Raw genomic sequence first — 25,757 nt, 5'->3', positions numbered from 1 at the left:
ACAAGATCCTTGTTACAGCATATTTTATTATTATTGTTTAGTTATTTACAATCTGTATATTATTAATTAACATTATGATTAAAACTATTTTGTAGATAATATGATGGGCCGTCTTATATCTATATGTATGAATTCATTTACACCGCATCTCCTAATCTCCTTATTATGGTAAAATATTCGTAGAGAATGTTTTTCATCAATTTCTTTATATCGTATTATCATACTGATTTTCTCAAAAAAAGAATAACTTTATATTATAATCAAAGACACAAATTAGCGGTAACTGGGAAAAGTTAAGAAACAAAATTTAAGAGTTTCAAATTAGTAATGAACTACTTCAAGATTGGTATATGAACTTGACATTAAAAGGAAAAACTACAAAGATGCGATTGATAATTTAGCTCAGATTAATTCAGTTTATCTGTATTTTTTTTTTTTTCTTTTCACCCAATTAACGACAATTGGGCCGACCAACAATTGAATGACATGTACACCATGCTATCAATATTAGAATAGTTCAGTACCCATCTTAAAATTCTTGTTTAAATTATCAATATCTTGTTCAACTTCTAACACAGCAAACAGAAGCTATGATAATGATATTACATTGTTTGTTGGTGAGAGAAAGAAGGAAACAATGGATGTAATATTTAGATTTGAAACAAGTAATACCATATAGCTGAAATTTCTTCTCATATTCACCAATAGATTCTTTGTCGTCAGGAAATGCAGTTCCTGGCTTTCCCGACTTATTAATCTGTGTTGAAAATGTCAATGAGTTTCCGGTAAATGTGGTAACCTATCCTTCTGCAAATATATCTGCCTCCACTTCATCAGTGGCAAATATACTAGAAAGCAGAATACAGTTCGTTGACGAGGATGAAATCTAGTTCTATATTACATTCAAAGTGGGAATGACATGTGGAAATTATGGGACCATGATTTATTCATTTAAGTCGTGCATATTATATATCAGGATTTATTGTTACTATAGATCAAAATTGAGTCCAAGCAAGCTTCGCACATCGAAATGTATCAAGTTATTGTTGTGAAAAAAAATATGCCCAATTTATTGCAAATATGCAACTGTGCACAGGAAATACGAAATGATGACTATGTATAAGATATTTTAACTTTCTATGTATTGTCGAATGAAAAGATTGGTAAAATTGGTCATGTTCTGTTTTTAGCTTCATTGCGAAACACGATCGCTGTTATATGAACGTCTGAAGCTTGGCAGGACAGACATTGTTGAGAACATCTTATTGTTAGCATAAGTTTATCGTATATACAACACAGAATTCTATTTTATCTACAAGTCGTTCCACCAATTTTGATACAGTTTTGTACGTCAGAGGTATCTGCGATTTTTTTATGACTTGATGTAAGTATCAACTTGCACAGTAACAAACAAATCGCTGATATATTGTGGTAAAAACGGAAGTGTCATAATTGGTCAAACGTCCGCTATGTTAAGTTATTAGAATTGATATAAGTCAATAAATACATGCAAGGCGAAGTAAAACGAGCGATGAAACTAGGATAAAATGTCAGTTTAGTACCATATCTGATCCATGAAGTACAAATTATTTTTTTTTTTTTCGTTATAGGTTTCTTATAAATATGTAACAGACCTCTGCTGCCTAGATTGTATCGATTCACAACTTAAGCAAGCCTCAGAAGCTTGGTATATTTGCAAGTATTTCTTACTTGTCGTATCAATATCTTTTATGCTCAGTAATTGGTACACTTTGAATAACTTTGTGAACGAGTTCGAAATACTTATCTTTACATCGTAGTCATCGATCAAATCTTAAATTATTGTTTTAACTTCTCATTACCTTTTTAAGTGGTGGGAATTCATAAAATTCACAAAAGATTTCATAGTCACCTGCCGCTGTTTTTCTGTCCTACTGAGTCTCGTTTTCTTTCAAAATTTGTAACTACTCGACTCTCATTATTCACGTACCTTTTCCTTCTCCAATCTATTGAACATTATTGATACACACACGCACGTACTATTCTATGATAATAGTAAAAATGAATGAACCATAGATTCAACAATTATATTGAAAAATCCAAGCAGATCTAATATTGGAACAAGGCAAGTTATTTAGAGAATAAACCATACCAAAATGGAAAAATAATTTATGATACGATTAAGGTGAATATTTGTACACAAGAGAATTTTACTTCAGGGCAGTATTTATACTCAGAATTTATTCTGATGATATTAGGTGATCAGAGACATATTATAACATTCGGTAAATATAACACGCAATGTATCAATATCAGTCTTTATCTTTACCAGCAGCAGGTAACAAGGGGAAGGGGAGACTCATTAACTATTAATAAGTTGTTGGATATATGTTTACCAATTATATTTGCCTCTACTCTTTTTGTTATGTGTTTTTCAACGGTTGTTTTATTCGTTATATTTTGGCGAGACTGCAACACAGTCTCGAGGCAAACGATTATTTTCTGACTAAACCAACGAGTCCTCGATTCATAAGTTTTGGTTTAAGTAGCTTATTAACTTGAAGCGACGCCGATTGTTGATTCCTTTCAACAGATTTCATCGACGATGTTTCCCTTGTAGCTATTCCCTGTCGCTTGAATGATTCCTGCTTGGCACCTCTGCGCAAAAGACAGCACCTCACACACCATCTATTTATTTCTAGGAGAGAGAGAGGGATTGCGGCCGGATTTTAATTTGCGAACATAAAATTGTAAAGCTTAATCAATTAGAAAATGCAGTATATTGTTTAAAAAACATAATGATAATTGATTCAGTCAATTCTTTGAGACGATAAAAGAATAAACTCGCCAGGATAAATTGTAGTAATTTAAAATATGGATCGGTCGTGTGATGTTTATAACTGTTGAAGCCTTCAAGCCAGTAACAATGACGAGCATCTTTGTATTATGTAAATGGTTTAACATGGTTCCGTTTCATTTGAATTTCTTGTTCAATTTTTCACAATGTTATTTATGTTTTGCCACTGAGTCCCGCAGTTCAAAATAACAAGAGTACACACGCTTTGTTTTAATATTTGTTACATTGAGTGGTGGTCGGGCTTATTTCCAAAACCTCTGTTCAGGCGATACTGCGTTTAGTGTTGAATAAAAATGTGCAATGAAAGTGTTTGTACATCACCATTTTATCTTATTATTGTTACCGTGCTGGTGATGAACAGAAAATTATAAATAATGTGAAATTGCCTAAAATTTATTCTCAGCCTGAAATAGATGTGTTTGCTATTTGAATTGAGTTCAAAAATAACATGGACTAGACCCATCATTTTTTAGTGTACAAAATTGCAGTGCGTACAAACGAATAGATGAAATAACGCAAACCAAGTAAGAACAAGCTAGACCATAAGTCTGATCGCGATTTAATTTTCATACTGCATTACAGCAAGTGCGAATTCGTGGTCCGACCGACTGGATAATGAGGATAGAATCATTATCCTCATCTGATTCAAGAACTGAACGTTGAGAAGTGATCAATAGTTTCTATACTTACAAATAACGTGTGAGATCCTCAACGTCCACCAGCATTGAATCCTGTTCCATGTGCAAATCATCTCGCCTAAGCAATCCTTCCACAAGCGCCTCATTCAGAGCAGCTATACGTGCGTGTAAATCATTGGCAACCACTTGGAGTTGTGCAACGTTAAGCTCCGTTAACAACACTCGAGACAACCTACGTCGCTCATCTCCCAGCTGAACGCCAACCTAATGTGATGAAATAAGTTGGTGAGATTTTTTCTGTCTTTTGTGTGCGATTTATGAAACTCAAATAAAAATGTAAATTTCTGGTTCAAACATCCAGATGCGGTATTCAGATAAGCATTGAAAAATCCCAATAACTAAATTAGATATGATTCGTTGACTCTGGAGGCTTATATTATTAAAATTTTGTGACAAAAAAATTTTATAAGTTTATGTAAATTATGTAGTGGCACTACAAAATTTTTTACCTTTTCAAGACTAGATCGGACCATTTCTGTTATCGGACTTTGTTTGAGTCTTTGTCTTTCTACTTCCATTTGCATGTGAGCCATCTCCTTTGCTTGGGCCAGTGCCATTCTGGCTTCAGTTTGTAATCTTGCTTGTCTTGCAAAAAAGTCAGCTTCATCGACTGGCGCAGTTGCGTCGACTCTCAATGGTGGAAGACTCAGTACTTGTGGTCGAGTAACCGGCGCTCGTATTTCCGATGATATGGGACCAGGAGTTGTGTCAGCTTCCGAAACTGGCGATTCTGTATCCGAAGATGTGTCATTCATAAAGCAAATCTGAAGATTCATTCCTAGAAAAATCAAATTGCGAATAACTTAACACTGGTTTTCATTTTTTTTTTTTTGAAAAATATATGTTGACCTTCATTCTGAGCTACTGTAAAAACGTGGACGCTTTAAGAAAAAATTTCAGGCAATTTCGAAAGTATTCTGATTACTTCAGAAAGAGCGTAGAAGTATATCAGAATCTAACAGTTCATAAATATTATACCGTAAAACTATTAGTAAATTTGATTGAATTATACGTAAATTACTCTGTAAGGTTTCTATCAAAAATCTGAACTTCTTTTCTGTTAAAAAGAAAACATTTTCAGAGGCTTTTTAGAAATTGGAGAAAAGTTTTAAATTGATGTTTCTATCAGTGTATCCGCATTATTACTATTATAATTTGAGCTGACATTTTCGTTCATGGTATCTAAGTAATAAATGTTCTCAGTTGTACATTATTTGATACTGGATTCCTGAAACCATTAATTTTCTTTTTTCATTCAATTCCTGATACTGACCACTCTGAAGGCGTGACTGCAAGCTGGGCTTGCGGCCTCGTTCAGATCTGAGATCTTCAGCATCCGGTCCCATGGCCAACCGCCTTCTGATTTCCTCTCTATCATTTCTCCGCTAGAAGTAAAATTGCACAAAAATATTTTGTACACTTATTTGTAATTACTGTTTATAATTTGTCTGTCTTTTTTTTTTTATAAGTTTCTCACTCAATCGAACCTGGGGGGAAACGAATGGATTTCCTTGGACGAGCCTATCGAAACGTGCAACGAGATCTTCCTTATCTCTGTCTTTGGGGTCAGGATTTCGGCCAGCTGCTACCGCCTGTACAACTTCGGCGACTCGCTCGTCTTCCTGAATTATGTACATCAAGTCTGAGATGTCGTCGATCATGTTTTAAACGTTAAATACGATATTCAACTAACTCAGGCATTAAATTATGCCTTTGACACAATTTATCAGGATTTACTCATTGACTGCGGCCCGAAATTTTACCACACACTGCATAGAAACGATAAAATTAAATAAGAATACGTACACGCATAGGTACAATCTCTAATATTCTTTCCTTCTTTTTCGCTATCCTTTAATCGATTGGGTTGAACTTAGTAAGATAGTGCAAGTTTATGTTTACACATTTTTTTTGTTTAACGTTTATCTCTAATTAGTAACATTTTGAAACTGTAGCAAATTCATCGTATTATCTAAGAACAATAATTTGTTTTACAAATCATTACGTATCGCTGCTCACACATATTTACCCATCATTTTACAGGTTAAATTTCATGATTAAATCGGTCCAATGAAAACATAAAAGTACCTAATTTTCATGTAATTATTAGCAATGTATTCATTGGTTGGATATCGGCAAGATAGACGGTTGAAAAATAATATAGGTTTGTTTACGATCCGCACATTTCGTTTAATAATTTCGAATAACCTCAGTGCACCATTTTTTGACAGCCATGAAAAATAGCGGGTGCTTTTTGTCGTCCGCTATGAAGATGAACCCAGGAACGGACAGATTAGACAGAGGGTGAACCATACCGACCTTATCCCCAAATAAAAACAAAAGAGTACGAAGTACGGAAGAAAACAAATGAATGGGGGGAGGGGGGATCGCAATGTATTTGCACCGTGTAACGCACGATTGTCATTTGCCTGAGAGTTGTCAGTTTCAATGGTTTGAATTGAAGAAGGAAGATTAATATGGGTATAAGCGGTGCGTTGACTGAGGATATAATGCTTCAGTCAATGACCGACCGGTGAGACAAAATTCACGTTCAATGTTATGATTAACGAGCACTGGTGTTTAAGTGAGATATCCGACTGATCGACAGTTGTCTCACGTTTGTGCATGTCGCGTCGTTTTCGATTTCATTTGAAGTAAAACTTCTTTTCTCTGATAGCAACAGACTTTTGTTTTTTCGGACGTGCAGTGAAGTGAGTTGACTACGCGAGTTGATGTGATTCGAAGAGGCTGAAGTTGGTATCGTTAACGTAACGAAGCCACTGTAACAAATGATCACTGTGCAATTTCCGAATGACTTTCAAGAAGTTAGCTTTTCAAAATACTTGGAAGTATGTTTTGTATATCATGGTTTACTAAATTTAAAACGATCCTGAAGACGCGAAGTAACGATTTCTCCGAAATGTGCATCATTACATGCAGTAACGTTACTAATCTTCATCTTCGTGTAAAATACACAGGTATCAGTTCACTTAATTACGCAATTGTGTATATTAAAACAACCCACACGAGGAATATAATGTAATTCCTGCTTTTTTTTCTATTTTGAGCGTTCATTGCGTTTCTATTATTTATTTATTATTAGTCGATAACGCGAAATCAGAATTCCCGCAGAGTTTTGAAAACTCTTTTTTCATTTTTCTGATAACAAAAATTATTTCCCACAAATTATCGTTATAATCGTAACTAGTACATTTCCGATAGCTATCCGTTCTATAAACCAGTCGGAAAAAGGAAAGAAAAGCTTTCTAAATATATTTTTAAAGCGTAAGTTTTCATCCGACCAACAGTCCTAAATTACGATGATGCATGCCGGACATTCGTAAGATAAATGATCGTCAACACGTGACTTTAATAATTAACTGGGAAACTAAATGGATAAATTAAATCAAGGAATAGATTGAGTATTAATGGCTGTAATGACTGTAATGAAATCGGTTTAATGTTTTAATTTTTGTAGCTAAATTCTTTGCTATTACAATATAATATTATGTAGAAATATCTATGGGATATGCATGAATGAATTACTTACAAGATCAAACTCTTTGATGTCATAATACGTGAACGTATACAAGTCTGCAACAAATCGCGAATCTTTTTTATAATGTCTTCGGGATTCAAGGGTAGTTCCCATATTTAATCAGGTGAAAATTATTTATGTTATAGTATAAACAATAATCCAGTCTGTTAAAGTATTTTACGATTACACGATCAGCGATCACTTGAGTCGTAAGACAGTATCGTTAATATTACTATTATTGTTGTTGTTATTATTGTTATTAGACGCAGGCTAATTTCATAACAAATAATCAATTCAGTATTCAATCCCAGCGTGTCGTAGCAAAGATAATCACCGTGATTACAAGTATATATGTGTATTACAGATCGCGATCCTAGTCTTCGAGAGAGTAAAAAAACGGACCTGCCACTAACTCGGGGAAGACTAGACTGGCGGAGGATCGTTCTTTAAAGGTAAGAAATGTCCCCACAACTTCTTTCTTAGAGTAAAATACGCTTCTAAACTGGATAGTGAAAGTCTACAAAGGAACTCGTTGAGCCTGCGTCAGGCTCTGTGTCTACTGCACCGTGCAATTTACACGTGTACATGTATACAACAGTGTGTGTGAGTATACAGGCGAGAGTAATTTGATTTAATTTCGAGAGGGTTCCTCATGTACCTGTTTCAGTACAAGTACCTAGACGAAGAAGAAACGCGGCATTTATACACCGAGGTTTTAATATCTTCGAACACCGCGAATGTATGAATTATTCGACTATCGTGAGAAGTAAGAGCTGCTTTATTTTTTGCCGCAGAGTTAAAAGCGGGGTTTCTTCTTTTTCTCTCCAGAACTGTGTTAACATCAGCTCTAACTTTCCTCAAGCGTACTGCAATAATTCTGCCTCATGTCCCTGTTTAAAGTTTTTAATAATATTAAGCGAACTTGAGATTGATTTAATCACGATTATAGGCTTACTATAATTTTTATTATACGTGTTGTTTTCTAACTATGCAGCGTCGGCTACGTCAATATAGGTATACCTATAGTGAAATATATTTGTACAGCGATCATTACTCGTGATTTTAACGGTTGGTTAATCATGTGCCAATTGTAATGCTGAATCACCGTCAGTATTATTCTTCATCTCCGTTTCCCGTCCTCAATTTTCAACTACGATCGATATGATACATGCATTTTAAATAGATACCAAAGAGATCACCGGTCCGTTGAAATACTTTCGGACATGATAAATATTTGTTCGATTTTTTATATTGTCTTGTAAGTTCACCGCAGGGTATGAAAGTTTATAATCGACACATATTATTTGAAACACGTGCTCCACACTTTTTTACTGCTACTTTTTCTTAGCACACTCTTACCTTGTCTATGTACCTATAAGATGCGGAGATACGATTTCAGTTTATTTCGGTACTTTCAAATTGTGACGGACGCGCTATCGCAAATGATTTTGGCCTTCTGATTCATAATTATATATATTGTGGAAAATGTCGATCGGGGTGGGGTAGAAATTCCGAATTTGAAAAGATACGAAAGCGCCAAATTTCGAATTATATGGTAGCGAAACTTGAAGTAAGGAAATCAAACTTTTACGAAACAACAAAGTTTTGAATGGTCGGAAACCCGACGGTTCAAAGTTTCGAAAATTCAAGTCACGATAGAGCAAATTCCGAAAAATAAAATTTCAACGGCGTATAATTCCGAAAATTAAAATATACTCACAGAGTATAGTTCACTCATCGATTGGGTGTAAAAAATCAGAAAAACTAAAAATCAGAATGACCAGGATTCCGAACGTAAAAATATCGAAAATCCAAAACAGAGAAATATTAGAGTAGTGAAATTTCACCAAGCCGAAAATTCACAGAACCGGAAATCTTCGAACATTCAGAATTTCTGTTTCAGATTTTTTAATTTTCTCACTTTCTCACTTTCGGAATTTTGACTTGTCGGACTTGGAGCGTCGGTTTTCAGACCATTCGAATCTTTGATGTTTCGTCAAAATTTGATTTCTTTGCTTCAAGTTTTGTCACCAAAGAATTCGAAATTTGACGCTTTCGTAACTTTTCAAATTCGGAATTTCAAACCAACCCCGATCGACGTTTTCCACAATATTAATAACAGTTACGTATAATTTTCACCAAACATAAAGCTTCTACATGGTTATTTAATATAGGTTGTGTAAAGCTATATTGAGTTTGAATCGATTCTCTTACATTAATACTCCAATTGAAAGTGTTACCAAAGAAAAGAAAAGAAAAAAAATGGGTGAAAATCAAACATCCACTTCGAGATCGTGTCCATACAGCAATTCAAGTGGTCAGTTTTGTAATTTATATTAACAATGACAATACAACGCAACGGCTATCACGTGTATACTGATATGATCGAGTGAAAATGTACAACGTATTGATACGAATGCAGATCAATAAGAAAGAAACGTCTAACCTCAGTATAGTACATTGGTGCCTTCATCAGAAATTGATAAAGGGGGTCATTTTCGTCGATTAATTCCATCATCATTGTCATATCGACGTTTGAATGTCCCAAGAATTACGTAAAACTTGGTAACAAACATTGACGATTATATTTACGAACTGCCAGATATCATCTATCCGTGCATAATTTATATCGATACGTATATGCGGTGTGCAGATGAGGAGAAATCGCACATATTATACATGATCTATAGTATGAATAAATTCAATTGCGATCTAGATCAGTCCAACCGCTATTACATCCCAACACTGTCACCAACACGCACTACTTACAATCACAAAACTTTTCCACTTGTCGCTTCGTAAGACTGTTTAGCAGTTACAGTTTTATAAATTTGTTCAACCTGCAATTGACCCCGACTGTATTCGAATCGGTAAAGATCGGTGCCTGTTAATCATAATCCACCGTTCGAATCTTAGTTGACGATTTATAATTTTTACGACTTATATAAGGAACGGACAAACATAGCAAAGATAAGAAAACCGTCACTTAGAGATTTGAAACTGCAGATGTTGGTCGACGGGATATCTTCAAGCTGCCGGTCTAGTGTATCAATTTACGGATACTTTATACGTATGTACAGGTTTACCTGCACCTACAGCAACGTATGACTAAATCACTATTGACCAACTTGTACCGATTGAATTAAATCGAATGCAAGTTTTATGTCAGATTTACAGCAGTTTGGGGTACTTGACGCCGTAATATTATTGTTTCATTCCGTCAATACCGCGGCCTGACGCTCCTACGCGACATGCGAAGGCACCGGTCTATATTACACTCTTATCAGTTACCTGTACTCGTTACGTTCCCACACAATCAGTGCCGCTCTAAAGACCGTAAGAACCCACAGGCATCCAAATGGTACAAAATATTTGTCCAAAATTTTTAGTTTTCATTGTACCATTCGATTAATTCTCTCTTGTGCGTTTCAACTTTTCTTAGTCATTGTTAGAGACGTTTTGTAACGTCGTTAGAACTTTATTCGATGTGTTATACGCGAAAAGCCATTCCTCTTGACTATGGTAAAAAAAAAGTGTGTGTTTGTTCAGAATCACGTATTTTTTTAATAAAAAGTTTTTGCCCGAAAGCCTTTCCAATTTCGGGGAAAATTCAACTCAGCTTCGGTTCTTCTTCGAGCTTTAGCGGAAACTTGTTTAAGTGAATTAAAAAACGTTGTAAATGCCTGAAACGATAAATTGAAGAAAAAAAACTGAGAAAACTGAGTAACCGTCTTTCCTTCACTGCATTGTTATTTATCGCTTCGATTCGTCTGTGGATTTTTTTCCTTTTAAATTACACTTACAGCATTTTTCAATTCTCCACTTCAGGTTTTGACTTTCAGATTCTGAACCACCTCGAAGCACGATTGAATAATTATGAATCATAATACCGATCCTCATTTTATCCGATTTCAGAAGCGATTGTAAGGTTCGTTTTATCTAACGGGGTGTCCGTTGGGCCCTTGATGATAGACGGTACTGCGGGTTGTGCGGGAGGTTATAGCCCGCGATTTAATATTGCATATCAGTACCCGCGGTAGCAGCGCCAGTTTCGATAAGTGAGAACTGGAACACGGGCGGGCTGTCGCCTGTTTTTAAAGTAAAATTAATTCTGATTCGCCGACACAGTTTCGATAGGCTCCGTTCGAGTTGTTTAAAGCAAAGAGGTAAAAGTAACAAAAAATCAGTGGGAAACCGAGACAATATTTCAGCAAGGATTATAAGACAAGGATTCAATCTTCGATTTAACTGTAATTTAAGAAATTCGTATGAGGCATGTATAAACGATATGTCGTGTAAATAATAAACTGAGGATATATTTTAAATCAATTATAAAAAATTTTGCATAAAAAAAAAAAAAAAAAATTTCGCTACAATAGCGGTATAGTTTTCTCTCTCGTATTTCACTTCTGAAACTGCACACTGATTCAACAATTAATTATAATTCTGTCACGACATACCTGAGACGTAGTTTTTCCGATCGTGATACCGGAAAGATCTAAATCCTTGGGTCGTATGGCGGGTCGGTGTCTAGACATTACCGGATGCATTTCTTTGCTCGTACCACGTTTGTCGCTCTGCGATAAAACTCGTTACCAAAAATGGACGAAAAATGGTGCACGTTTCGTTGAATAAAACTGCCGCTTAGTCGATCTTCGGAAATGATACGTGTTGAATTTCAAATCGTCGATCCATCAACGTCAAACGAACCGACAAGAAGGATACGCTCGATAGCGTACGCAATGGAAGAATTCAAAGTAGCAATTGGAGTATGCAACTTCTACCGGCGTACGTGTACAAAACGTTTACGCAGCGATGCGTCATTTGACCGTTGAATCAAATCGTCGGAATACCGGCACTATCGCCATATGATGCACAAGGAAAACAGTCGCTTTACACGTTCGTGAGTGGAAGAACCTCGAACACAAGTAGAGCCATCGTTCTTCGCAATCATCCCCGAGTGTCAGAGTTTATCAATTTGTACGTTACGCGTATTTGGCACGAGCGCGATATTATATTTCCATATCCGTGAGTCTTCGTCGATGCAAATTCGATTATGAACTGATATATTTTATTTGTCATACGTATTTATTCGTAATGATTTCATTACTTACGACTGAATTTCTATTGTTCCAATGTTATCGTTGATGCGGTGTAACCGCAATTGCGTTATACTTAGCGCCGGATGTATATCCACGTATTTCCTTTGGCTTTGTAACGTTAAGTGATAAACGCACTATTGACGTCAATTGAGGACAAAAATCTTTCTTTTTTTAAATTATGGAAGTCTGAAACGATCGTGCAGGGACCTTCTTTATTTATATTTTAAGCGTAAAACGACCCGATCTACTTTTTCCTGATGCACGATATTGTGGGTAAAGGCGCGATTCAACGTACGTATAATTGTACGAGCTTTCTGTTGGTCAAATGAAAAAAAAAATAGTTTCTCTGATCCGGAACTTGAGTTGTTTGAAAAAATATTTGCAAAATTAGCGAATAGAAAAGATGGAATTAGTGTAGATCTCGCGTGAAACGCGATTATTGAAAAACAATTTTTCGCGCGTATAACAATATTATACTCGATTCGTAGACGCGCGTATACGTCTGTCAATTAGTCGCGTTGCCGTAACAGGCGGCTTCTGAACTTATTATTAGTTGTATACAGTAGGGTACTGAATACGTTTAACAGCTGTTACGCAGTGACGACGACGTATTATTAATTAATAACGCGGAAAGGCGCGGTTGCTGGTTGACCTCGGCCGAAACCTGGACCCCGACTGAATCTTCTCAGCAAGGTTCCGGAGTCTGTGGAGACGTCTCTGGTCCAGGAACAGATATGAGTTAGAAGTGGGTACTCGACGTAATCGCGATCGACGCCTCCGCCTCCGCGTGCATCAATATCGCGGTGCGGCCGACTCGGAACTCGAAATTGCGGTCGTACGTATACCGAATATACCTGGGGCGTTACACGCCAACTCAGTAAACGGTTGACCCTGACATTTTTTTAATTTTGCCAACGATTTTTCGTACGTTAGTACGATATCTGAAGAGCTTGGAAAAATATTTTCGAATTTTTTTAATAACTCGTCATTACCCTGTGTGTGTTTTAAACCTATCTCAAAAACACTCAAATTGTATGTATGAAACAAGAAAAAAATCATCTTGTTTCCGAAACGAACCATTTTCACGCAAGATTCAGAGTGGGACCTCGTTTTTTTTTTTTTATTTTTGTACTTATTAAAAATCTATTATAACACATACCGCATCTACGGTTTGATTGCTGCTTTTTTTTTTTTTTTATTACCTCTCTGGTTCTAAAATACACTCACAATTTGCTTCAAAATTTTTAATAGTAGATTTGTAACAGGTATGATAATACAACAAGCGGTTATACAAATTTTTAAAGATGATTTTAAAAAAATTAGAAAAGAACGAGGTCCCACTTTGAATCTTGCATAACAATCACTGATTTCGGAAACCAAATGTTTTTCTTTCTTGTTTCATAAAAATCAATTTGGATGTTTTTCGGATGGGTTTAAAAAATCATAGGGTAAACACGAATGATTAAAAACGGTCGACAATTTTTTCTCGAAGCTTCCCACGAGTCGCTCTAACGTAGAAAAAATTTTTAGTGAAATTGAAAAATATCATGATCAACCGTTTACTGAGTTGGCGTGGAATGCCTCACCTATACAGTACACGTGCATGTACGAGACGCTCCAGATGCATCGGGAATTCCGATAACGGGAATAAAGGGGATAACAAATCCTCGGCAGGAGATATGAAAGAAGCGTGCAACCCTGCAGTGACACTGACACTGCCGGATGCTGCGAGGAAGATACTCGCGACTGCCGGGTACATTATACAGGTATTATTATAGGTATATGAGTACCTGTAAGGCGATGGCTTCCATTCGGTCAAAGCGCATGCGGCCCCCGATTAGGACCGACGAATCTGTGCCGACCCTTTTGGAATTGTGGGGCAACCCGGCCATAAAAACTAAGTACCTCGGTTTTATGTGCTACCACGCAGGGATTTTTTCAAGGTATCTTTTATACGCGCACGTATAAGAACAGATGTTTTGTGATATTGATATATGATATCGTTGTATTGAAATATTTTATTGATCTTTTTAATGTTGGGTGCAGATTCAAAAAATTTTTGCAAATCTTTTTCACTCGTATATATATATATATATATATATATAAAACTGGTATCCTTGGTACAACTTTCTTCATCAGGATAGATTGAATTGACAAGCAAATTCCCCTTATTGCATCGAAAGAAAATAAAACAAGGCGGATACAAATGAGCCGATCTCCGTATCAAGAAAATGTGAAGCTCGTGGTTTCTCAATTAGGTAGTACTTTGTTACAGGCAGAAGTTGGTCACGGTAATTGCTAACCCCAGGTCGTTTTGAGTGAGAAAACTGAAAAATTTTGTTTTTACATCTGCATAATGTGATTTTTTCACTCACCCTGCGTTCCTCTTCACGCGCAGCTCGCAAATGAGACTCAATGGCGTCCAAATCTATCTTTGGCATTGCCGTCTCAATGTTGTAGACATCGAAACCTCCTGTAAATGGGAATGAAAATAAAGTAAACTTGAAGGAAAAGGAAAATAGGAAAAAATACGTTTAGAGGAGCTCCATGATTCGACAGTAAATTTCTGAAATAAATTTTGCTTGATAGGAAAGAAAATGAAAGATATAGGTGACGGATTTTTCGATCAAAACTATTAATGAAAATTGTCTAATCATTCTACTTATATTCAATTCAGTCGTAAAATTTGAACGCTGCAACAATAAATGAATTTCAGCGACTTTAGCAGCGCTGAACAATCCACAGAATAAACGAGGGATATTTCAGCTCTCCGTTTTACCGGTTAATTAATCATGCTGATGTTGATGAAACAATGATCTTCAGAATAAATAAGGAATATTTCAGCTCTCCGTTTTACCGGCGATTTAATCATGCCGACGTTGATAAAACAGAAAAGTTCGACGTTTAGAGGCGCGTGAAGTTGAACGGAATTAATTACTTAATGTGCGGTGGGGTAATTTCGTTTCTCTATGACTGATCGTGAAATTTTAACCGTCACTCCGGAGAAAATTGGGTAATTTAGAGCGACCTACTTTCTGCACGCATCGTGAGTTTTAGGCCTCGGACGAAGTATCACAAACATGCAGGGGTGTGTTTTATTTGCTACAAAAGTTGCAGGAGAGAATGAGGGAAATTGAATTTCAGCCGAGTTCAACATTCAGGGCCAACTTATAAACGCGCAGCTCGTAATTCAGCAACCGTTTTCGACGTCGTATTCAAATATTGAAGACTTGTAGAAAACCACAACACTCACTTTACATCAACTTTTCAAGAGTTTACGGACATTCCAAGCTCACCTGGACCACCGACGTCGGGATCAGCGCGACGTTTGTCGGGTCGTCTCTGGGGTTGATTAGCGTGATTTTGCTGCCGCCTCCTCGCCTGGTTCCTGGCCATTTTCTCCTTCTTCCTCGCGTCGATCGGCGTCTCGGGAAGATCCCTGTCGATCAGCTTGTTCGTGTCCTCCCTCGGGACGAGATTGTCTTTTATGAGATTATTGTCTCCGCCAAGGGCGACTCGGCAGGGCGGCGATATCTCGACGGAATCCATGAGGACGACGTCCGGCACCGGCTGAACGTATTTCTCGAGATCGACACCGATGTCTCGCCCGATGCTGGAGAGCAGGTCGATCTCTTCTAGCTTCGTGTACGGCGTCAAGTCCGAATAGCTTTCCGAGTCTGTGTTCGTTTCCGAGTCGTCGTTTTGACCACCGTTACGCAAATTAGGCGCTGTTGCCGGCTGATTTCCTATCTTGGAACAATCGGGTAGAGGCAATTTCTTTGCCTCTCTTATCAGATCGATGTATTCGACCGTCGCCTCTTCTTGCTGGTGGGAAACGGAGAATCATTAAATGGCGACAAAAAATTGAATCGAGAGTAAGAAGTTTGTTGGGTCGAAAATTGATATACTATCTATTAATCTCATTACGAGATATTCGTACATCGAATTATTATATACCAGATTAGAAAATTATGGTATTATATAAACTAGAGCTTGGATATCGATGCTTCATTTCAAATCGCATAAAAGTTGTTAAAAATCTAGTACCTAAGTTCGATTGATTTCACACTAAATATGACGGCTGATTTTATTCAGAAAACTATTTTCTACAGGTTGACTTAAGCATTGTTTTTTCATCACGTTACACCGATATTGATTAAGATCAAAAAATAGCAATGTTAAATTGATTTCTGAAAGAAAAAAAATCTGCTTCGGTGACTTTTGTAGAAAATGATAATCTGAATAAAATGAGACATATTAGAAGAAAATTGAACAAATTTAACGGATTCTGAACCATTTTGCAGCGATTCGAAACGAATCATTGATATGCAAACTTTTGTTTACAATTTCGTTGGTATCTATTTTTACCACGCTTTTTACAATATTTTGAAAAAGATCTCCGTATGTCGTGAATGAAATAATATGACAACAACTTAACGTACGACCATCGCATCACAAAATTAACGAAAAGAATAGATTCTTGGCCAACCAATCTCCTACAAACTGCAATTTCGCGTTACAGTCTTTGAAAAATCAAATTATATTACCTCTCCGACTTCGCTGGATTTTCCGGAGTCAGGTATCTGTTCGATTTCCGGAAATTGGAGAGTTTCTTTGACAGCGGTTGTAAGCTCTACAACTTCGACTTCGACGGCTAGCTCGCGGGCTTTTCTTTCTACGACGACAGCCTCGCAAAGATCGGATGTTGGCTGATCTACCGTGTCGGCAAGCCCTTCGCTCGGCTCCAAATCAGTTTGATGCGTCTCCGCTTCGATTACGGAGTTAACGTTCACTTCCGGTACCAGTGAGACGACTTGGCCAGAACGCGAGACCTCGACACTCTTTACGTAATTTATGCACTTTACCGAGGACGGGAGGGCCGATTCGTAGAGTGAATTTACTGTCTGGAAAACCAAATTTCCACATAGTGCTAATTAATTATTAACCTTCTTTGAATCAGACGCGGTCCGGACACAAAATGTTCACGCTTCCTAATTCTAAATAAAGGATTGTAGCTGCAGCTTTGCGGATTAGATAATTGATTAACTCACAGAGCACTGTTTTCAAAATATAATCTGGAATTAATCGGCATGGTTGTATAGTTGCAATTTTGTTTCGCAGTATCTGTTTAGAAATCGTCGATTGATGTGTTGGGTAGATAGTTAATCGTTGACGAGAATACAAGTGTGAACTTTTCGTTTGTTGAAGTTTGGACATGCTGATTGTCAGCGTCAGTAGGAGTGGAAGGGAATGTTTCTCAATGGTAAAATTTTGTTCACTCATTGAGATTGGTTGAGGATAGAAAGTGGGAGAATTGTTTAACAGGTTGGATTGGTCAAGAGAATGTAGGAGGGATGTAAGGGGAAAGTTTGTCATAAATTTTGGATTCGGAGAAGAGGTGATCAGGGGATAGTTTTTACGGTTATCTTTGAACGCGATAGAAACAATAGATGAAAAAGTGCTGCAAACTCACACATGGAGTGTAATGATTATGGCCATTTATTGAAATCTGACAAATGTGCTCGTGTGTTTCTTTTTCTCTTTCTATTAATTGAACACGAGAAACTCTCAGCGAGTTTGATACTCACGTGAATATTGAACTTGGGCTTCTCGTAGATGAACTTCCGGTCGGATTGTTGCCCCTGAAGATGATTAACGCTACCTCCGATCAAGTTCTCGTCGGTATTATTATTGTACTGGTTATTGTTGAGGTTGCAAGTGAGTTTCGAGACCTCGTAAGCCTCGAGCTCGTCCTCCGTGAGGTCTGTGTCGGAAAGCAGGGAGGTCGCGAGGTGTTGAAATCCGGGATAATTCGGGTTGACGATACCTCTGCAACGCGTCGGCAGATTTCCTTCCTCCGACCAATCCGACCACTCGGAAGGAGTCAATTCGTGGGATGAATCCTCGACGGAGTTACGCCCTGTAATTTTATAGAAATGAAACGTAGCGAGACGGTCGAGAAAGGAACCTCCGCTGCGACTGACTGTGTAAAGTCACACTTGGACACGGATAAATTGTTAATTAATTTAATTAGTTTAACGATCGCGTCGCCGTCACTCGGCCAGCTGGTTGCGTAATACCGAATCATAACGCTGAGCCGATTAATCACGCGAGGCGACGTTGGCGGACGCGAATTCGGCAACTTTTTACCATTGTGATCAGAAGACACTTCATTTAAAAATTTATACGGGTAAAATCGACGCGGAATCAACGACGAAATAATCGGACAAAGATTTTTGACGGTTCATCCTACCTTCGTAGTCGGCCAAACTCTCGGCAGAGCTGCTCTGGTAAAGCCTTGATGCCGTCAAATTGTTGTTAATATTGTTCCGCCCATTGGAATGATTCACCGTGACATTATTCGAGATATTCTGAACTCCGACGTTTTGCGCAGCCGGCCACGTGCCGCCCTCCTGTGACGATCGCAACTCCTGAAATTCTTGCAAACTGAACGCGGTCGTTCTGTCGTTACAGTTTTCTATCTCCTCGGAATTCGACGAGGCACTTATCTCGCTTTGTTGAAGCTGACTGCAAGATTAAAAGTACGAAGTTTGAAACAAGATCACAATTTTTTACCTAAAACAGACTCGACAAACATCCTGATCATGGGTCGCATTCGCTCGTTCCAACTGTCAATTCCAACATATTGCAGGTACCTACTCGGTGAAAGAAAATTAAAACATCAATCGTTCGAAAGTGCAATGTTGCTTGGAAAAGGATTCTTTAACGGTGTTCTAGATTTAGAGAAATAGATGCATACCTTCAGGGTGTGAAATAAATTTCCTACTTACTTATTGTTCAATCCTTGATGCATGGGCAACGATACGACAGAATCCTTTAACCGCATTGCGAAATTGCTCTGTAACAGAAATAAAAAACAAGAATCAGAGGCGACAATGAAACATTTTTCATACTTTAGCGACACACGTCACTGCAGTGAAAAACAAACGACGCGATAAAATATTCACAAGATGGGTATGTGTACAAACGCGACTACGACGCAGATCGAAACCGTACCATCGTCAGGCGATCTTCCGTAATAAATAAACAATTTAAAAACTGTTTTAGAGGTATAAAAAAATCAGCGCAGAAAACCCGACTTCCTCTTCCCGCAGCGTTTTCCTCTTCCTTAAAATAATCACCCTCGTAGAATCGGAGCCGAAAGGGAGCAACGCTAGTTCGGCGTGACTTGACGTTGGAATTCCATTCGAACGGGGTAGTTTTCGATCGGAATAATACCACCCGGAGTTTTTACGGCTAGTCGAGATAAATTCGCGAAGAGGGGGAGGGGGGCGGGGGGATTCGGGGCGAATAAATCGCGGTAAAATTAAGGAGAGAACGACTCTGTTTGACACTTACCCACCATCTTCGGTCCAAAGGTCGCGCGCGCACAACCCGACTGTTCCCGGCAGCTTATCGACCTCCAACCAACACCCTGGACGCTAGCCAAAGGCGCCGGAACCGGAGGGCGAGGGATGCGAGGACGGGGGGTGGGGGAGCAGGAAAGGGGGAAGTTGCGCGTGTGGGTGAGCCCCGCAGAACTCTTTTCGAGAGTCAAGAGTCAATCTCAAAGAACACCCTAACGACGGGTACGCGCCGAATAATTGATACGCGAGGAGGACTCGGAGGAGAACGAGGAACGGAACGAGGTAAGAGGTCCTTGCGGAAGCTGCTGCGTGCTGACGGCGGAAGGGTTGAACAGACCTGCACCACCCTCCCCCCTACCGCCGTTTCTCTGTTCCGTTTCTTTTTTAGCAGAGGGATAATTGCGAAAAGGGTAAGAAAAAAAGAAATAAACACTAACGGCTGCCAGGGATAATAACAGCTTGTGCGTGTTACGTACCCCGTGGTGGAGGTTCCACCAGCCTTGGAAGAATATGGGACGGAAAGCTTTCGCGGATCGATACAAAGTTCTGTACCCGCGTGACGTCAAGCACACAGTGTGTGGGAGGAATTCTTCGAGGGTCGCAGAATGACGGTGGATTCCAGGGGGGGGGGTGCACAGATGGGGAAGATGCGCTGCAGGATGGTCAAGAATTTGATTAATAAAAGGGGGCCAGGAATTCGATGTATGCGATGTATATTTGCGAACCGATTGTTTGGAAAAATTTGGAGATATGTATAATGGGGATTGGTGTTGACGGTGATGAACGAAGATAACAGACAATTCTTTTTTCTTTATAAAAAGAAAGAGCCGGGAAATTTGTCAGGATATAAGGAGGTTCGAGTCCTGATGTATGTACATACCGTACACGTTGTAGAAGCGAGTGGCTGTGGTCGCTACAGATTATTATTATTATTATAACGAGGTTGCGGGATCGCAAAAACAGATAATAGAATTTACTTGCACGGAATGTTTGGTAGGATACATGTATCAATCCGTTTCATTTGAATCTATAAGAATGATCGTAAAGGTGTATGTAAGAACCGTTTATGGTATCGAGTGATAATCGTACATTAATGATTTTGAACTTATTGGTTCACCGTTCCGCATATTTATTCGAGGCATGGTATGTACAAAAATAATTCTCCTGAATTAGCACATCATTGATTAAACGGCACTCGTAAAATATGCGCGTCACTGTCGCGTGTTACGATTGGTTTCGAAGTGCGTGACGTAGTCGAGGTCATTTGACCGGTTGAACGACACAAATGTATACACAATCTTTACGAACTCGATCCCGCAACTTTGAAAATGCCTGGCAGACTCGCAAACCATTCTTCTCGGGTTTATCGTGTCACATGCATGCATTGTACCTTATAAATATCGTGTACTACGATCTCATTTCAGAAAGGTCCATGAATCACTGTGATAGCGTAAATCGCTGAATTAAGTGGTTAAGCTTGTTTAACACGTTTTTATGAAGCCGTAGTAAAATATTTTTGCGTGCATAATTATGTTTGGAATTATCGATTTCCCAGAGGGTTAAGCCGGTGGTCTGCGATCGCGAAATATCCAAACATACATTCTCACTTATCCAGTAGTTTGAACAATTTTAGTGATTATTTTCGAATGAGTACAATTTTCAGATCATCAAAAATAAATCAGTCTTAAAACGTGTGCAAAATCTCGGGTGTTTTGAAAATCGTAACTCAAAAAATAGACCTTTATTAATTGCTGTGGTCGGTAAAAAAACAGTTCCATGATTATTTCCTGACACCATCACGACAAACATTCGTTTCTACAGAATTGAAAATTTATTATAGGCGCAAAAATAATTTGAGATGTTAAAAATTTGTCGTTCAATTTATCCTTACGCGTTACGCAGTCTCGTCGATACTCTTCGCCCATTCGGGGGAAGTTCCTACGTACCGTGGGGAAAAAAAAGCGCGCCGCTCACCTTGGGGAAGGTCAATATATTCAAAATGGCGTCGGGGGTGCTCCAAGGCCGGAGCACGGTGAAATTCTGTAAGGTCGTCGAAGATCATGAATCGGGTTTACCGGATTCAAAATCAGCCGGAAAACAGGGAAAAATTGGAACTGACGTATGTTCGAGTGTTCAAAGACCGGCAGCCCTGAAGGGCGGTAATCTATAATGTAGAAATTCCATTCACCAGCTTTCACGTCGCGACCTCATTTGCGGAAATTTATTACCCCTCCTGACCTTTCCTGAGGACAATCTAGTCCTGCGCAAAATTAACGCCTTGCCTTTGCTGGCGTGGTAAATATACGGATATACCTATCATGCATGCATATGTAATCACAGGGTTGGTAGGTGATATAAGTCACATTTCGCAATGTCTGTCCCTTGCCGAGCCAATTTTTTTCACTGCATTTCAACCACCGTTGACTTTGTGTGAACACTTTATTGCTGCCAGTTGTAAGTATATTGTAAAGACAAACAAAAAATATGGGATGCGAGTGAATCGGCTTAGTTTTTCGAACCGGTCAAAATTGCGTAGATCGAAATTTTGCAAGACCCTTGAACCCAAAGATGATTGCGGTATAATTTCAATTAGCATGACTGTTGTAAACTCACTTTTTGAAATTCACTTATCGTTGGGTTTTACCGCTAATAGCTCTGTAATTAACAAGTCTGTAATTCCTATAATTATCAGAGGCTACACAGCACTTTTTTCCCCAATCGTGACACACCTCACCCTCTGAAAACGAATGTGGCTTCAGCCAATTACGTAATACGAGAGTAGGTACAGCACATGTACGTGGTTCTAGTTAGCGTGCAAGTATATCAGCGCACACATAACTAATAATAAAAGTGATTATTACTACATCGATATAAGCGAATAGCGAGTGGGACAAATTTTTTCTACCACGCCAGTTCAGCCGCAGAGCTTTTATTTCTTCCGCGCTCATTAGTCCCTTATGATTAGCGTTCCCCAAACGTTATATTTTAGGGATTTATCGCTTCGGATGAGTATTATTCCAGGGTTCGGGACGGGGAGCCCCGACGTCGCGACGCTGAAGTCATTGATCGTGGGAGCGACAGGAGCGGCTAAACGAGGGGGCGGAATGCGTTAGTTATACCTTTTCTAAAAAGGCATTCCTAGTTTGAGTTCCAAAACTGTAAAACGCTGAGGGCGCACATTAGGCTTCGTGCACAAGTCGCGAGGGCTGCCAACTCACGATCGCTATAAAGTATAAAGAACACGTGTACCTTTTACGTTGTTTTACCAACTTTATTGTAAGTTTATGTCTGTGACATTCTGATGTGCTTATGCAACCAGGTTTTAATTCATGGCATTTCGTGATGCGATATTGCATAAGTGTTTTCAAAAATATACATAAAATTGAATAAAGACGTAGAGAAGTAAAGTCGATCTATATTTTTGTCTGCGAATGTACACACGATATGATCTTACTAATTGACAGTTAACGAGATTGCGCAGTCAAAAATCATTACTTGTTTCCTTTAATAATGAAAGAAAAAAGGCTCAAATTATAAACAAGAGCTTAGATATCGATTATATATTTAAAATCGCTTTAAAATGGTAAAAAATTGAGCAGTCTCTGCCAATTTCACTCTGCGATGAGTCATTTTACTCAGAAGATTATTCTTTACAATCTCATCGTGACATTTTTTTAATATTGCACTGGTATTGAGTTTCACCAACGAATAGCAGTACTGAATCGACTGTATAGAGAAAAAAAAATTTGGATTGGTAAATTTGTGAAAATCAATTTTCCAAACGAAATGAGCTGTCGCGGAGTGAAATTGCACATTTTCACTAAATTTTTTACCCTTTTTAAACAGTTGAGAATAAAAAACTTATATTTATCATTCTTAGGTTATAATTTTGGTCTTTTTGCTTCGCACTTCTCGAGCAAATACCGTAGCTTAAAAATGTATTAATTTGATAAACACTTGACGTGCAACCATCTCGTGACAAATTGCCAAAAAAGTATTGATTCTCAACTGTACTCAACTACCTCAAGCCAGCTAAGTATAACTTTTCGACGGATGCTTGAAGAAAAGAACCCGAAAAAGACGGTGGTGGGCCGCAGTGTCTCTTATACTTTTATACGGCACTGTATCGGCTTCGGATAATTGATCGGTTGAAAGATGAGTGCAAATGGAAGACGAGCAATTTGAATGAATGAAGGAAATCAGACCATGAAACGAATTTTCGGCTCATGCAATATTACAATTAAGGGAGAAGAAAAAACTAGATCCGCGTAACTATGTGCACCACATGTTTTCTTACATAGCAAAAATATGGCAATTCCGTATTTCCAAAGATAGAAACATCGTCGGTGTTCTTAAAATATCAGTGGTAGTGATATATGATTATGCTAAAAAAAAATTCTGCAACTGGGAGCTAAAACTGCGATATCCGGTTTATGTCACTAGGCAATTTTCTACCAACGATTCAAGAACATACCTCCTAGTATATTCTATAAACCCACGTTGTGCACACGTTGCACGCAGATTGAAAATCAATTGGATATATTCACCTGTGTGAAATCTGTTCGAAACTAAATTGTAATGTAAAAGCATAGGAGTGACAATGAATAGGAAAAGAATCGTTTAAATTTTATCCACTTACCCTAATGTTCCGGTTCTATCTTTGACTCGTTCCGACGAAATGAAGAAAAAGTCAAAAGAAAGCACCAGATTCCGTGCGGAATTAACACGCTCGCCGCATACCAAGGATGAAGAATAACACGGGAACGGTTTGACTGTATACGCGTAACGATTTAGACGTGGGACGCTATTGTATTACTAATGCATAGACCGGTCGTTTGATTATTAAACTTTACTATCAGAGGGGTTCTAAATTCACGCCTTTCCAGGATACACACTGTGTCCGGTCCTCCGAATTTCGCTCCCCTTGACGTATTTTCTCGCAAACCCCGGCGACTCGTGAATTTAATGCGCTTGCGCGTCGCACCCGTTTTTCTCGGGGTTCCCTGTACCAAGTCTGGATCCACCGACGACTCTGTACTACTCCGTGTCATTCCACAGCACCCTTAATCATTCATCCGTTCAGTAGATACCAGCTCGCGAAATCGGATCAGTTTCTAACATTTTTTTAGAAATTTTTCCCGAACACAGGGTGAAATTTTCATGAGACTAGTTTTTCTTTCTTTAATTTCAACCGACGTGATTTAAGCTAAAAGTCATTCAAGGACAAAAGAGTAGAACCCATATGACAGAAATTATACTTCTTTAAGCATCGTGCAAAGAAAAGAATATGGTTTTTTCTGCGTACCGACTTTACATCGACTGGCATTTCGCCATACAGGTGTGTAACTACGGTTGCCTAAGTTTAGGGGCTAAACGAAGCCTCCAAACGGTCAGCAGAAATCAGTTCACGAGTTTAAGGTGAATTGCTTGTAAGCACGTGCCAGACAAATTCATCTTGAAGTATCAGTCGGAAAATAATATTACCTATAGGTATAATACGCTATAACTCTGCATCATTGGAACATATTGTAGCAATAAAATTAAGTTTCCGAGCGAAAGTAAAATGGTTAAATAGGTGAAAATTAAAATGCAGAGAAAACACTATTTCTTTTACAATAACAAGACCGTTTTTTTTTTGACGCAGCGAGCCAATTCATATGATAAACATTTGACGCCTTTTGTACATCAGTTATCTATGATGAATACTAGATCAGAAAGGGGAACCTAAAGGGTGATTTCACCTTTTATAACAATATTATACTAGTTGCGATAACTATTCAGGTGGAACTGCTACTCTTGACATTTTAGCTTTTAACAATAACAACAGCGATATTAGAGACGTGCCGAATATTGGGAATGCGTTGTTAAATAAGAGCCTAGTTTTCTGTATATTCCAACCCCCGTCTTTGCCTACTGTAACAAGGACTGGTATTCCAAGAGCCCGCCTCTCTCCTTTGCGGGATTAGCAAAATGTTTTGCACCTTTACTATACAAATAAATATGGAAGAGAGATTTGAATCACGCGTAAACAGCATGAGCAATATTGGGAGTCATGTTCAGTGATGATGGCGTCGATATCGCAAAATCACAAATTCGATCCAAGTACAGTAACAATATGATCCTGGTGTATGTTAATTAACATTATACTAATTTTTCTCATACTTGCATGTAAGCACGCTCTGAAATGTATATATATGTATACTCCGAGCAGTCACA

The 25,757-nt window shown here is 38.3% G+C and overlaps 1 protein-coding gene and 1 long non-coding RNA gene across 9 annotated transcripts; one reads left to right on the top strand and one right to left on the bottom strand.

Annotated features, from left to right (window-relative positions):
• Positions 1-6: 6 nt before the first annotated feature.
• LOC124176136 (schwannomin-interacting protein 1 homolog) lies at positions 7-24,528 on the bottom strand. Of its 8 annotated transcripts, none has more exons than XM_046557011.1 (12): positions 24,181-24,528; positions 18,966-19,033; positions 18,428-18,702; positions 17,763-18,094; positions 16,722-17,078; positions 15,471-15,999; positions 14,550-14,647; positions 5,022-5,156; positions 4,808-4,919; positions 3,984-4,312; positions 3,527-3,738; positions 7-2,637 (listed from the first exon to the last, which is right to left on the bottom strand). In XM_046557011.1, exons 2-12 carry the CDS (start codon positions 19,019-19,021, stop codon positions 2,475-2,477), a joined length of 2,598 nt encoding a protein of 865 aa, XP_046412967.1. In that variant the 5' UTR covers positions 19,022-19,033; positions 24,181-24,528; the 3' UTR covers positions 7-2,474. The 8 variants fall into 8 exon arrangements, with proteins under 8 accessions (XP_046412967.1, XP_046412968.1, XP_046412966.1 ...); XM_046557012.1 differs by lacking the exon at positions 24,181-24,528 and adding an exon at positions 19,534-19,663; XM_046557010.1 differs by lacking the exon at positions 24,181-24,528 and adding an exon at positions 19,192-19,522.
• Positions 5,935-19,627, top strand: LOC124176146. Its single transcript, XR_006869314.1, has 3 exons — positions 5,935-6,573; positions 7,437-7,524; positions 19,554-19,627. It is a non-coding gene; the product is annotated as an uncharacterized LOC124176146 (long non-coding RNA).
• Positions 24,529-25,757: the final 1,229 nt, after the last annotated feature.

The sequence above is a fragment of the Neodiprion fabricii genome, chromosome 2, assembly GCF_021155785.1.
Source record: "Neodiprion fabricii isolate iyNeoFabr1 chromosome 2, iyNeoFabr1.1, whole genome shotgun sequence".
Lineage (NCBI taxonomy): Eukaryota > Metazoa > Arthropoda > Insecta > Hymenoptera > Diprionidae > Neodiprion > Neodiprion fabricii.
This window is presented reverse-complemented; position numbering and strand designations above follow the sequence as displayed.

Excerpts from the sequence above, each read along its gene's own strand:
- LOC124176136 (XM_046557010.1), bottom strand. Across the intron at positions 16,000-16,721 it reads AATCCAGCGAAGTCGGAGAG|CAAGAAGAGGCGACGGTCGA; the intron begins GTAATATAATTT and ends GTTTCCCACCAG. Across the intron at positions 2,638-3,526 it reads GAGGATCTCACACGTTATTT|AGGTGCCAAGCAGGAATCAT; the intron begins GTAAGTATAGAA and ends TCTTTTGCGCAG.